The sequence below is a fragment of the Thermobia domestica genome, chromosome 18, assembly GCF_964235325.1.
Source record: "Thermobia domestica chromosome 18, izTheDome1.hap1.1, whole genome shotgun sequence".
In the NCBI taxonomy this organism is placed as follows: domain Eukaryota; kingdom Metazoa; phylum Arthropoda; class Insecta; order Zygentoma; family Lepismatidae; genus Thermobia; species Thermobia domestica.
The window spans coordinates 38289259-38303039 of NC_137471.1; the positions used below are offsets into that span (position 1 = coordinate 38289259).

Sequence of the window (13781 nt, forward strand, 5' to 3'; positions counted from 1 at the left end):
ATATGTTATTTACTTAGATTTTCTGTCTTTCAAGCTTTCCAACCATATATGATTCATGGCTTTGTGATAATTAAAACGGTGGCTAGAGGAATAAACATAAAGGGTGACGATTTCCATAAATTCCTTGTCGTCGTCTAAAGATGGCGGACATTTTTCAAAATTGCGGGAAAAGGTACAATGGGATTTTAGGGGACTTTTAGTATGTTATTCCTGACACATCCCCCCACTTTCATACCAATTTTCAGCTTGTTACTAATTTGTTCCTTTCTTGGCAGAAAAATGGGCTATCTTTACTGGACTATATAGGTCCACGTCTCATATCCTTGATGCTGAGAGAAACGCTAAACTGCAAATCAGTTAACTAGCTATCGTCTGCAATTAAACGATAACTTTTCTGAGATACCTCTTGCACGATCTCTTAGGAGCTCATCAGAACATGCCCTTGTTCAACGCCCAAAGAACTAATTTTTCGATGTTATTTGTTTCAACGGTCTGTAACTTCACAAACCTACGCTGTGTAATGCGTTCAGTCACCACTCTTGGCCCAAATGCACTGTTTATGTTTTCTTAGTATGAACTTTGAATTCGTAAAAGAGGATCACTTGCAATGGTGTGTTCTCCATTACCTTGTTCAAAGCACACCACGTCCTGAGTGACTAGCCATCTTACTCTGTTTTCTGAACACCTATGGAGTTTGTGGTTTCGTATACGCGACCTGTATCAATCCAATGCTTGGGTTATAGAGGGTAGTTTCCCCAAGTCGTAAAATGAATGTTTTAATCAATTGTATATGGACATTTGTAGTCCATACATATACAAAATATTTTAGTACAAATATCTTGGTATTAAATTTTTTGTTTACTGTGTTTACTTGGCTTGGTGCACCTGATGTGTTCCTAGCTATGAGACGTATTAAAGGTAGAATTTAGAGCGGATATGGAGCGAAAGCTCAAGTCATTTTATATACATTGTGGCACATATCGCACCTACTAATTTAAAGCTGGCAATCTTGGCATAGTGCAGGTATATGTGGGAAATACAGTGCAAAATTGGGGTTGTCCAGGATGGACATGTCTTCTGACAGTAAAAGCTTTCATCTGAAAAGGCTTCATGGAAAGTCAGCCTTTACGAAGATTACCATGCATTTCTTCCTAATACCGACATTTTGAAGTAAGTTAGACGTGGAGAACCCGAGTGCGTCAGTGACCAGCTCGCAAGAATTTTTTGGGCCAAGAGAACTCTGAGGACTTGAACAGAGTCCTTCTTGTTTCTAAGACGGCGTCATGTTCCAAATTTAAAATTCATTGAGTCGCCTGCTGGAAGGTCTGAAGTTTCGTTTTTATAAACATTGACTATGTTCAAAATTTTAAACCTATCACAAACAACCTTGATTTTTATAATAATCTTCAATTGGCACTGCACGGATAGTAATGTGTGCCAATTGTCCAAAAGTCTCCATCACATTATACGAACTATATTTCGTGAGAAGTGCATACACATAAGGTTATAGTGCAAGGCTTGGTAAAATTGTATTATATATGATTCACCTACTAGATTAACGTCATATGTTCTCTCCCAGTCAATTTCATCGACTATTCCTGCGTTATTGAAAACTATATCCAAAGTTCCAAATGTAGACAAAGTCTTAAGGAAACAATCTGCAAAAATGTAAAGATAATATGTTAAAAGAAAAGACATATAAACAGAGCTAAAGCAAGATATTTTAAAATTTCTAAAAACCTGCAACTCTATGGTTAAAACTCCCCTTTCATACACTGAATACATGGAGCTCGAACTTCTCATAGTGTTATTGGTGTATTTTTGAAATAAATATTCGTGGAGATGTGAGAATTATTTAGTTAACTAGGAGTTGAAAAAAAATCATTCAAGAGATTTACAAGATTAAAAGACAATGTTTGGAACTTATTATATTATTAATAGTTAAAAAAAAGAGCATTTTACACTGTGCTAAATTAAAGGTATATATATATATATATATATATATATATATATATATATATATATATATATATATATATATATATATATATATATATATATATATATATATGACAAACAATGATAAATAAATTCTAAAACGCTCATTATTTTCTTTAAAATTTGGAATAAAATTTTAAGCTGTTTACACAAATCATATTTCACATCATGTCAAAGGTTTGGCAATTTTGGGTTGCGCACAATGTTGAATACAATGTCCCATGTATATCGCACATTAACTACTTCGAAGAAAACAAGTGAAAAACAGCATGCGGAAACCTCCAGTGTACAGAACTGAAATACGATTTAAATCTTTATAGTAATTTTCGTGGGAGGAAGGGGAGTAATCATACTATTATTAAACTACACACACTATTAGTTGTGACAATTCTTCATTATGCCATATTGCTGTGTTACTTTCTTAAATATTTATTTTTAAAATAAAAAAAATGGAACCGTCATCGAGTAGTATGTATGAACTCACTTTCAAATTCATTTTGATCTGCAACATTGCATTTAATGAAAATTACGTTTTCCGGTGAGAACTCTTCTTGGAGCGATTTTTCTTCTCTTTCACCCCATTCTTCATTGATATCACAAAATGCGACCTGTAAAGATAAGAATTTGAAATTAATTCATTTTAAAACTTAAAGGTTTTTCCTTTGGTTTAGGCTCGAGAACGCGTTTTTGATGCGTTACCCCCCGCAGTGAACACGACCTAGGTGGCTACTTGGAAGCTTATCGGCGATTTTACTTTCACCAGAGTTATAAATCATACTATGAGCCAGTCAGGGTTTCCAGGTCTTTTTTTTGCCAGGTCTAGGTCTATAATAGCAGGGGGTTCCAATACTCTGCACAAACCATCTTCCAAGCAGCTGTTTCTTGTCAAAATTCCCTTGCCTGGCAACACGTCTTTCCTTTTTTCCTTCCTTTAGACATCTTTTAAACAGCATTCGGTCTATTGTTCCCAAACGCATCAAATACGCTCGAGCCGACGTTTTCTGCGTTCGCGTTTGCAGTGCATTGTGATTAGCCATCCACATTTAAATACATGATCAGTGTATTCCAAGCGCACGCATAAGCAATAATAACGCTTTGCGAACGCTTCGATTAGCCACTCAGTTATACAAGTTCATGTAAATTAAAATATGGATATAAATTATCGTTAAGTCTAAAGCATCCATAAACGGCGAAAAGTATGCTCACGGTGATTTCTGCAAATATTATAAAGGATTAACAAACTCAAAAGAAAGAAAAAGTGATGATAAGTGCTATTAATTTAAACATGATGGTAGAGGGTTAGTTCTAACATAGTATACAGGGTGTTTAAAAATATGCAGTACCAACTTTAATAGTACATGCAAGCAATGTAGGTGCCCACACGCACAGTTGTTCAGTCAGGCAGTAGGTTGAACAGATACCGTACAGTATATTTGGCACGGCAGATTTCGAGCAACTTCATTCCCATTCCGATGTCCGCTACATGGAGGGAGATGTTGAATTATCGACCCTTACAGATTTCCTTCCCTGTGGGGGCAAATCCATTATGCAGCACGTTCTCAGGATATACCCACATGATAATTTTTGTCTGTGAAAGATTTATCGCAGACAAATTTGTCTAACCTTCTCTCTGTTTTATACATTTTAATATTCTTCCATTTTGACTCAATACATTACGCAGGTTTGACATTCGGTGGTCATAAAAACTATTATCACAAATATCAAAAGTACTAGCTGCAGTTAGAGGTGTTGCTAAAATATTATTCTGGTTTTAATGCAGGGCTCCTTCGTGGCTAAGCGGTTAGCGTACACGCCTTTGGCGCGGGAGACTAGAGTTTAATTCCCGGCTGGAGCTCATGTGGTTCGGATTCCACGTTTATCAGTAGGTCCACGTTTCATATAGCCTCACTGCTGAAAGGGACGTTAAACTCAAAATCAACTCAACTCAATTCCGGTTTTAATGTATTGTACACTGACGATTGCAAATATGAAAATTCTATTGGCTGCCTTCATCAACGGTTAGGGACCTCAGAATTTAGTCTGAGTTGCCTGAGTCCAATATTCACTGTTCAGAGTGTTACATGAAGACTCTGTGGGGCAACAAATGCGTCTCCCTGTGAGTAATCTATTTTTATTTGAATATATTGGAGTTCAGATGTAGTTTTACCTACAGAGCAGTGATGATCCACATTCTTAATGAAGAAATGCGGTGTGAGGAAACATTTTATTTTGGAAGTTGGTAATATTGGTAGTAGAGAGGGTGCTGCAACGTGTAGAATGCGTAACGACCATAACCCCATATTGAAATTTTCTAAATTAGATGTAAGTTTGAAATTTTAAATGGGAAATTATCACGTAACACCAGTCTGAGCTCAGTAACTTAAATGTGTAACTGCCTCTTTTTATATTGTGTATGTTTTGCACGTGAAGAATACTGAAAGTTTGAAAATCATCTACTAATGGCACGCTACACCACATGTTTTATGTTGTCATCCTGTCTAATGCGCAACCTATCTGCTCCGATGCCTATGCAGAAAAATATTCAAACCTTAGTAGCCTATCTGCTCCGACGCACATGCAGAAAAATATTCAAAAAATGCGACTACACGTGTGTTGAATCCATTCCTGTAGGTGCCTTATATCACAGGTTTAACCAGCATATACCATCTGCTTCAAATAATCTCATAAATAGAAGTCAAGGGATGTGAGGTCAGATGAACTGGGCAGCAATTCCACCCAACAACATTTACCAATCAATTCGTCTGCGAGTTGTGTATTAAGCCACTGACGAACACCAGCGCCATAATAAGAAAGACCCTCATCGTGCCGAAAATAAGAAGGGAAATTGCCGTTGGTTTCAAAAGAAAATGAAAGATTTGTAGGATGATGTAGGATGATGTTTCTGCAGGAATGTCAAGTCCTGTCGAGCCGTTAACGTGATGTCTGTGAAAATGAAAGAATGATGCAAGTGTTTCATATGACAACTACACTATTAACTTTGGAGGAACATTTGCAGGACACCTATACGGATTACTGATAATTATGCAGGGCACCTACATGAAAGCATTACTGATAATTATGCTGAATAACTTCCCACTCAAACAGAAATAGGAGTGGTATCTGAACAATATTCCACGTATAAACAAGGGATTCACTTCGTGTTGCTCTTTAGGCCAAATGCAGAACTCCTCCCGTCGATATTCATAATTATCATGTAGTTTATGTCCTATGAGCAACTAATAATGATAAATATAATAGTATGCAATTGCTACAGAATGGAGGACTGGTTAGTATAACTTTTTATTGAAGGAGAACGAATACTGCTTTGTACTATTCACATACGATACTAGAATCGTCATTGCTGCCTCCTCATTGTGCAGTCTTTGGTTGTCCATTGTCTGACTGTTAGTTGAAGTCTCCTGCAATGTCTATAGGACTGCGTTCCAGCATATTAGGATGATTTTTATCAACCGTTTCTTTGTCAGGAGCAACTTACATCATATGAAACAATAAGATAATGAAAGAAACTATTACATTTTGAGCTCGCGCCGATGTTACTTGATATGCAATATGTTGTTTGTCTCATTTGAAATTTCGAACCTGGATTCAAGATAGTGGCCACACTTGTAATATATTCTACAGGTTGCATTGTCCTTCTAGTAACACCTTCCATTAAAATATTTTCTCTTAGGTTTCAAAATAACGGATGTCCAGTAACTTTTGGCTAACCCTGTACACTTGCTTTGTTTTTTTCATTCTAGAATTAGAAAAGTTTGCAATATTTGCACTACGCGTTTCCAGTATCAGGTATTCCTCGAGGTAGGGTTTTAGTAAATGCCTTATCGAAACGGAATACCAGTTATGCATAACTTCGGAGCTATCATTTTTATGTACCTAAAATTCATAAAGATGCTCATATTCCTAACTTTTACACTTCTCTTCACGTCACTGGATTTATTGAAGATAACCTAAAATTTAATTGATCAGCTCGGATGAACATAATGATAAGCGCCACTCCCGGTGAAATTGAGTTATTAGATGAAATGGGTTCTGTTCAAACCACATAAAAGTATGTGGGTATTTTAATTTAGGAAGTGTACCTACAGATGGCAGGAGAAGCTTGTTTGCGTTATTCCGTTGAATTGCATGGAAATTGTCAACCTTCTTTTCCAGTTTCTTGAAAGTGAGAAACTGTGAGATGCCATTATGTTCGCCCGAGCTACTCAATTCTATACAGCATTGATTACGAAATCATTCGTATCAAATAAAAACATAAAACAATCACAAAAGTTATTAATTTCCACCTCAATCTTATAATCATCTTTATTCAATAATTTTAAGATTATTATTTTAAACAGGTGTTTCAAAAATCATCGACAACGTTTGGGAGGTGATTCCTGACACCATGATAAAACTAAAAGTACAGACCAACCTGGGTGCACAAATGCTTCATTTCGGAGTTATAGCCTGCCGAAAACATGAAAAAACGAACTTTAAAAGCCCATAGCTCCAAAGCTATGGAACCTACCGCAGTCGAGTCAAGAATTCGCTTAGGAACTAGTACGTGCTGTATCCAAATATTCGTTTCAGAATCGTGTGGCACTTCCGCAACGATTTTTATATAGGCAGTTGGTGAGTACTTCAAATTATTTGCCCGTAGCCAAACTCTCTTTATAAAAATTGTTATCCATTAAGATTCTGAAAAATGGATATTTGAATATTGCACATATTAGCTCCTAAGTGAAGTCTTGACCCGACTACGATAGATCCCATAATGTTGGAGCTGTGGACCTTTAAAATTCATTTTTTTTTATGATTTCGGCAGCCTATAATTCCGAAAGGAAGCATTTGTGCGCCCAGGTTGGTCTATACTTTTTGCTTGATTTTTTTTTTGTCAGGAATCACCTCCCAAATTTTGTCGGTGTTGTTTTGAAACACCCTGTATATTTCTTCTCATTGCTCTTGCATCCGTTCTTTGCTCAATTTTTATGGGACTTCTGTTCTCACTCCTCATCTCTTCACTTTCATACTGTAAGTATATCACTACAAATTAAATTAGAAACATGTTATTTCGATGGAGTTTCACAACTAAGTTCAGTTGATACTGAAATCTGAATCATTCTTTCCGAGGACGTTTTTGAACTCCCTGCGCATCACAATATAAAACCTAAATTGACCAAATGACAGAGCATATTCCACTTTATTTTTAACTGTAATTGAGTTGAGTTAAGTTAATTTTGGTTTAGCGTCCCTTTCAGCAGCGAGGCTATATGAGACGTGGACCTACTGATTAATGTGGAATCCGAACCACATGAGCTCCCGCCGGGAATCGAACCCGGGTCTCCCACGCCAAAGGCGCGTACGCTAACCGCCTAGTTTTAACTGTAATTGTAACTGTAACTTAACTCTAATTTGCTTGTAATTTACTGACTGTTGTCACGTGTTCATCTGACTGTTATTTATTTATTTATTCATTTAACAATGACCAGATACAGCTCAGAGGCCATTTTATAGTGGATATCTAACAACAACAATAACAAAGGACAGGATTTGGGAAGGTATCGGCCAGGGCTTGTTTAATAGGTACCATCCCGGCATTTGCCTTGTAGAACTGAGGAAAATCCTGGAGAACCCCAGTCAGTATGGTCGGCAGTGGGAATCGAACCCACGACCTCCCGAATGCGAAGCCAATGCTCTACCACTTCAGCTACTTTGCTCGGTTATATCATGATGCAATTTTTCGTCTGGAATCCAAACCCGGCGAGAATTTTAAAAGGCTTTGTACTTGATGTTTGGGACATACATTTGTCCCGGTTTGCCTCCTAATACTAAATTAACATCAACAGATGTGTTCTCTATCGAATAATAAATTGTGATAATGAGTATTGACATCCTGTGCGTGTGTATTCATCCATGTACTAGTAGTATCAGTTATAAAACGCTGTTCCACATATGTTTACCAAACGCGATTTCTTGCCCGTGCGCAATATGCACTCGCCCAACCTTGGTCAGGCTTGTCTGTTAGTGTAGTGTGGAGGTGTGAGAGAGTGTTTGTTTCTTCCTAGAGTCGAAAATCTCTCCAAACTCAGCCGCTCTCCGGAAGAGTACGATTTATAAAAATTCTTTAAGTGTTTTTTTTCCTTGATGGGATAAAAATGCCGCCAAACTGGAGTCGTTTTTGGTAATGTTATATTGTAGCCCTTTATAACGCAAAGTTTATGATTATAATGATTAGAAACAGTAGCGTATGCAGGAATTTATTTCGGGAGGGTCAAAACTCAATATGAGGATATTTTATATTAAAATTACTAAAATTACTCCTAAAATTAGGCTAAATTTACACAAAAGTAGAAATTTTGGACGGGTCCGGACCCCCAGGACCCACCCCCTGCGTACGTCCCTGATCAGGAAGTAGTGTAAAAGTGAGGATGTGATATTAGTTTAAATTTGAAAAATGTGTAACTCCATCCATCTTGATTCTCGAATTACTATTTAAATAATTAATATTTTTCTTACCAGAGTATGTACTTCTTTATTAAAATAAAAATAAGTCATAACAGTTTCAATAACGTTATCTTCATCAGATGTTAATTCGCATATATGTCGCCAATTTAAAATAATCTGATCAGCAAATATAGGATTCCATGGTCTTCTCCTCCAAGAAAGAAATGAGAACACGACCATGCTTTTAACCACCATAAACATGCAGCTAAACTTCATAGAATATCCCGAGCCAAAGACTAATTGTGAATCTTCAAAAAATCCCTTTGAAAACTGTCAACCTCACTTTGCCAGCATCAAGTGAAACTTGAAAAGTTGTGTAAGCTTAGTGGTCATCACCTTACTATTACCCATCGACGGGAACTCAAGTTTAACGTACAGAAGATGTACGACCAGCACTTAGCAAGCCACAAATGACGGTACGCACTACATTGGGTGAAGCGTTGGTGTATCTTTCCGATTACCAAAAAAAAAAAAAAAAAAAATCATGTATAAAACAAAGGCAGGAAGCGATTCATAAAGTGAATTTAATTGTGCAAGTGAATTTAATTTCCTAAAAGGTTGAAGTTCACCGAGGCAAAATGAAGACCATCAGAGAAAATAACTGCTAAATCAACTCGTAGTACTGCCAGGGAGGAGATCCTGAGTCCCTCTATGAGCAGAAGGTAAGCAAGACAAAACTTTACTCCAAGATCGTGCCTTGCATTATACTAAGATACGAAGGAGGCTACTGCTTTACGAGTCCTGCATCAACGAAATACTTGTGAAGTCCTCAGACGAAAATCCAACAAACTTTCGTGGATTTCGGCTGATTTGGAAGACCACGTTGGAGAACCATAGTTAGGAATCAGCGGAGAAACATTGAGTACTGCCATACTTAGTACTGTAGTTTTTCATAAGTATTTTATACGTAAAATTTAGTCAGATGTATGAGGATAATCTTTGTACTTATCCACAGAATTACTATAAATAAGAGCTTTCCATCTTGAATATCGGGACATCCCATAGTGTTGTGTGGCAGTGTCAAGAGTGTAAAGAGATTGTTTGTTGTGAATTCAGAATATAAAACAAATTTAGAGCTTGTGAAAATAACACTCAATTTCCTTCTTCTCGTTCGGACTATAACTCATGTGTATGGGTGTTGATTTTTACAATTTTATGATCAACAATCAATGATCGTACTAGTTAGCTGTTCGTAATGCAATACAGTGATACCTACCAGTTCATATTTCCACTTTTCTCAAATCTTGACTCCCAAATGTGCGACGAGTATGTGAGATTGTAATTTTCGCCATGAAGATGAAGATGTAACTGTCATGAAGATATAACTTATTAATATTAATGTAAATGTGTTAACGTAGTGTTTCTATCTGTTAAAAACGATGTTTATTGTATTACACTCTCTAAATTCCATATAAAAATTAAAATTTCTATATAATAAAGCATATTGGTTATCTATGCTCTATAATTAATATCAATCAATGAGAGTCGCGTAAAATCATTTATACTAATAAAGTGTCGCGAGCACTGTTATAAATATGAAAGATCGAGTTTACAGTATGTTTCCCTCAGGCCCATAGCGAGCCCAAAAATGTAGGGGGGTCTTGGTAGAAGTAAGGGAGGCCCGATCCAACCATATTATAGTTTATTTTCAAACAGGAAAATTTTAGAGAGGCAATAAAAATTTAGGGGGCGACCTCAGTGACCCTCGTGGATACGGGACTGATTCCCTCCCCTAATAAGGATGACAGTATTTTCCCCATCTCGTTTAACGAAATATTATTTTTTAAAGGAAAATCTCTTAAATAAACGCTGTAGTGTGGGCTTGCACTTTATTGACAAAATTGATATGTATATATAAATATAATTAAATACAAGTAAGATGAACCCTAGCCGAGGAATAGTGACGATTATTATTATTATTATTATTATTATTATTATTATTATTATTATTATTATTATTATTATTATTATTATTATTATTATTATTATTATTATTATTATTATTAAAGCGTGATTAAAGTATAGGTGCTTAAAAAGATATCTTTTAATTTACCTTCATTCCAAGCTTCAACATTTCCTTTACTGTAGCTAATCCTATTCCAGAGCTTCCGCCCGTAACAAGGGCAACTTTTCCTGATAAGTCCATTTCGGTCTGTCTGTAGAGAAAACGAAAACAGTATAATGTGCACGTTCCTTCCTTTATGTTTACAGCGAGCGCATTATCTTAAAAATAAATTTTGTTTTCACATTGACCTTCACAGAAACAGTTAAATAATTTGGTGATACTTGTGTCGACACATTCAGAGATAAGGGAAAATGTATATGAGAAAGAAACTATTTATCTTTCTCTTCTGTTGAGTTCTAGAGAATCTAATAATAATAATAATAATAATAATAATAATAATAATAATAATAATAATAATAATAATAATAATAATAATAATAATAATAATAATAATAATAATGATAATAATAATAATAATAATAATAATAAAAATAATAATAACTATATTTTTGGAATATCTAACACTAAGGACAGCCAACGCCCAACATACATAACAGAGTGCACAAAGGCGGAAGGGATAAAGTACAGGGTAGTCCATACGTCTTAGTACAGTGGATTATTTTGGAAACAAACATGATTAAAGCAAATCTGACTGACTTGGGTAAAGGAGCTACCGATTGATGCATGCGTGGCCGTCATCTTAGATCCAGGTAATTTTTTTTTCAATTGGGAAGGTAGGCATGTGACACATCAATTAACAGTGTTTTTTTTTTTTTTTTTTTTTTTTTTTTTTTTGCAGAAGAGTATAGTCCCGCAAGCAGAAATGCGTTATCAAGTCCCGTTCCAAAGTTATGAGGCCCCAAAGTCCCACCTACAGGATCTGCTCCACATATTGTCCGTCCATTGCAACACAACCAGAGTCTCTTAATCCAGTCCTCCTGAACCCGTAACAACGCAGCGGGAATGATGCTATCACAGGCGTCCTGAATACGTCCTTGTAAGTGTGCAACACACCAAATCTTCTCCTGATAAACCAGGTGTTTTAAGTGTCCAGATAAAAAAATGCAAGGGAGTGAGGTCCTGCGACTAGGCTCGGTGAGCGATCCAACGTCCAGGAAAATGCAGATCCAAGCGTTCCTGCACAGACAGTGCATAGTGCGGTGGGGCACCATTTTGCTGAAAATATCGCGGCAAGGTGGCATCAGGACGAAAAAGCAACTGAAACACCAACTCTTGTAACATGTCCAGATATCGGACACCATTTAGAGTGCCAGGAATCAATAAGGGGCCTATGATCGATGTGTTCCATATGCCACACCACACCATGATATGAGCAGGGGTAACCCTCTTGCAAGGATTGATTGCATGTGGGTTTGCATCCGACCAATATCGCATGTTCTGGCGGTTCACTTCCCCATCCAAATAAAAGTCTGCCTCGTCTGTGAAGCGAACACTGGCTGGGAAATACGGTTCTCGATCATTTGGGTATGTGACAGCCCAATTGGCAAATTCCATGCGCCGGTCTGGATCCTCCTCTGAAAGGTTGTGGACAAACTGCAGCTTGAAGGAATGCTTCTTGTTCGTATGGAGAATCCTCATCACGGAAGCACGTGGTACGACTGTTATCGCTGATAGTTGTCTTGTGCTGCGCTTCGGACTTTTCACACTCTCAGCAAGCACCATTGTGGATGTCTCCTCATCTGTCGCGGTTGTGGGACACCTGACCGTGGTCTGTCGGCAACATTACCAGTTGCACTGAATTTTCTAATGAGATAGCTAACGGTGTTGTGGCTTACTGCAGGTCTTTCGGGGTGGCGCACGACTGCTTCTTTCACCAGACATTAGAATGATCTCAATTCTTTCCTGCTTCATCAGTGCCATCTCGCTCTACCTGCAACGAAAAGAAACCCTGTCAAATTTGGGGCGTCACGTCTTTCTTGCAGCGTTAGTACCATATCCCTCTCCCTGCAAGGAAACAGAAAACCGTCAATTTTGGGGCTTCATAACTTCGGAAGGGACATGATAACGCATTTCTGCTTGCGGGATTACGTTACCCTGACGAAACAGAGTTTATTAATGTGTCACATGCCTACCTTCTCACTTCTCTATTTAAAGCATGCCTATTATAATGTTGTTTGTGTTTCTTATCCCATATTGCTGGAACATTTCTCACTAGTTCTATTAATATGTCTTTCATAATCAAATTTAATAGTGCAGCAAAACCTCTCGAGCCTAGACACACACAATCCTCTGCAGACGAAATTCTAAACAAATGTAGACTTTATTCCGTGCAGCGCTTCAGGGTGAGCCAATGTGAACACGAGTCACAGCGATGATTCCTCTGTAACATCGATGTAGAAATAAACTTCTTTGTTTATCATCGCGACCACTAATTCACTCTCGCGGTCGACCTCTAGGTCGCGATGTAGAATATATCTTCGACATGCGTTTACCCATTTGAATCCATGTGTTTGTGCCAGTATCGAGGGTGCGACCGCGACTTAAACGTCGACCTCGATCGCGAGGTCTCTTTGATATGTCTCTACCCTTAGGCTAAGGGAGACAATGATTGAGGCAACTGAATGATGATGAAAGAATTGGTGGAATGAAACAGTTGGAGGAAACGGGAGTATCATGAGAGAAACCAAGAGCACGACGTTGTCTATCACAAACTTACTTGGTCGAGGATCGAACTAGGGATCCCACGAACCAGGGGTAAACGCTCTACCACTGAGCAACTGTACCTCCCGTCCAGTGAGTGAAATGATGCAGTAAAGTTAGGAGTGTCCAGTTTCCTCAATAATTATGCCGTAACTTCCTTTAACTCTCATGACATGTGACTATCTAAACGGAACATCTACAACCTACTTTCAAATTATCTTATCTCTTGGCGGATCTAGCTTGGGGCCTGGAACTGGGGGCCCTAGGACCCCCAGGTTTTTTGAGTGTCAAAAACAATTGAAGCTATTATTTACATAGTTTTGAAAGATTTTAGTAAACTTATGGTATATTTATCATAGATTGGGTTATGGCTGCTCCTAAATTTTTACTTTCTACATCCGCTACTGTACACATCAACACTTAATTGAATTGAATAGAATTGCTCTTTATTTCAGCGGGCGAGGTTCAGCCTAAGGCTGCTCTGCCACCTAATCCTTGTCATCATTACAAAGAAAAAACAAAGATACAAATAAGATACAAGATACACAAATAACAACATAACATGATACATTCAATAAATCTAAGGATAAACAAAACAATCAGTAAATGTAAA

General features: G+C 37.3%; 1 protein-coding gene across 1 annotated transcript in view; it reads right to left on the minus strand.

The window, feature by feature from the left end:
• LOC145675019 (15-hydroxyprostaglandin dehydrogenase [NAD(+)]-like) overlaps nt 1-13781 on the minus strand; it is a 48769-nt gene that overhangs the window by 19290 nt on the left and 15698 nt on the right. The window contains exons 2-4 of the mRNA XM_081745387.1: nt 10556-10658; nt 2483-2606; nt 1552-1658 (exon numbers count right to left, since the gene is read on the minus strand). Of these exons, the coding sequence (XP_081601513.1) occupies nt 1552-1658; nt 2483-2606; nt 10556-10648 (324 nt within the window). The 5' untranslated portion in view covers nt 10649-10658. The remainder of the gene's footprint in view (nt 1-1551; nt 1659-2482; nt 2607-10555; nt 10659-13781) is intronic.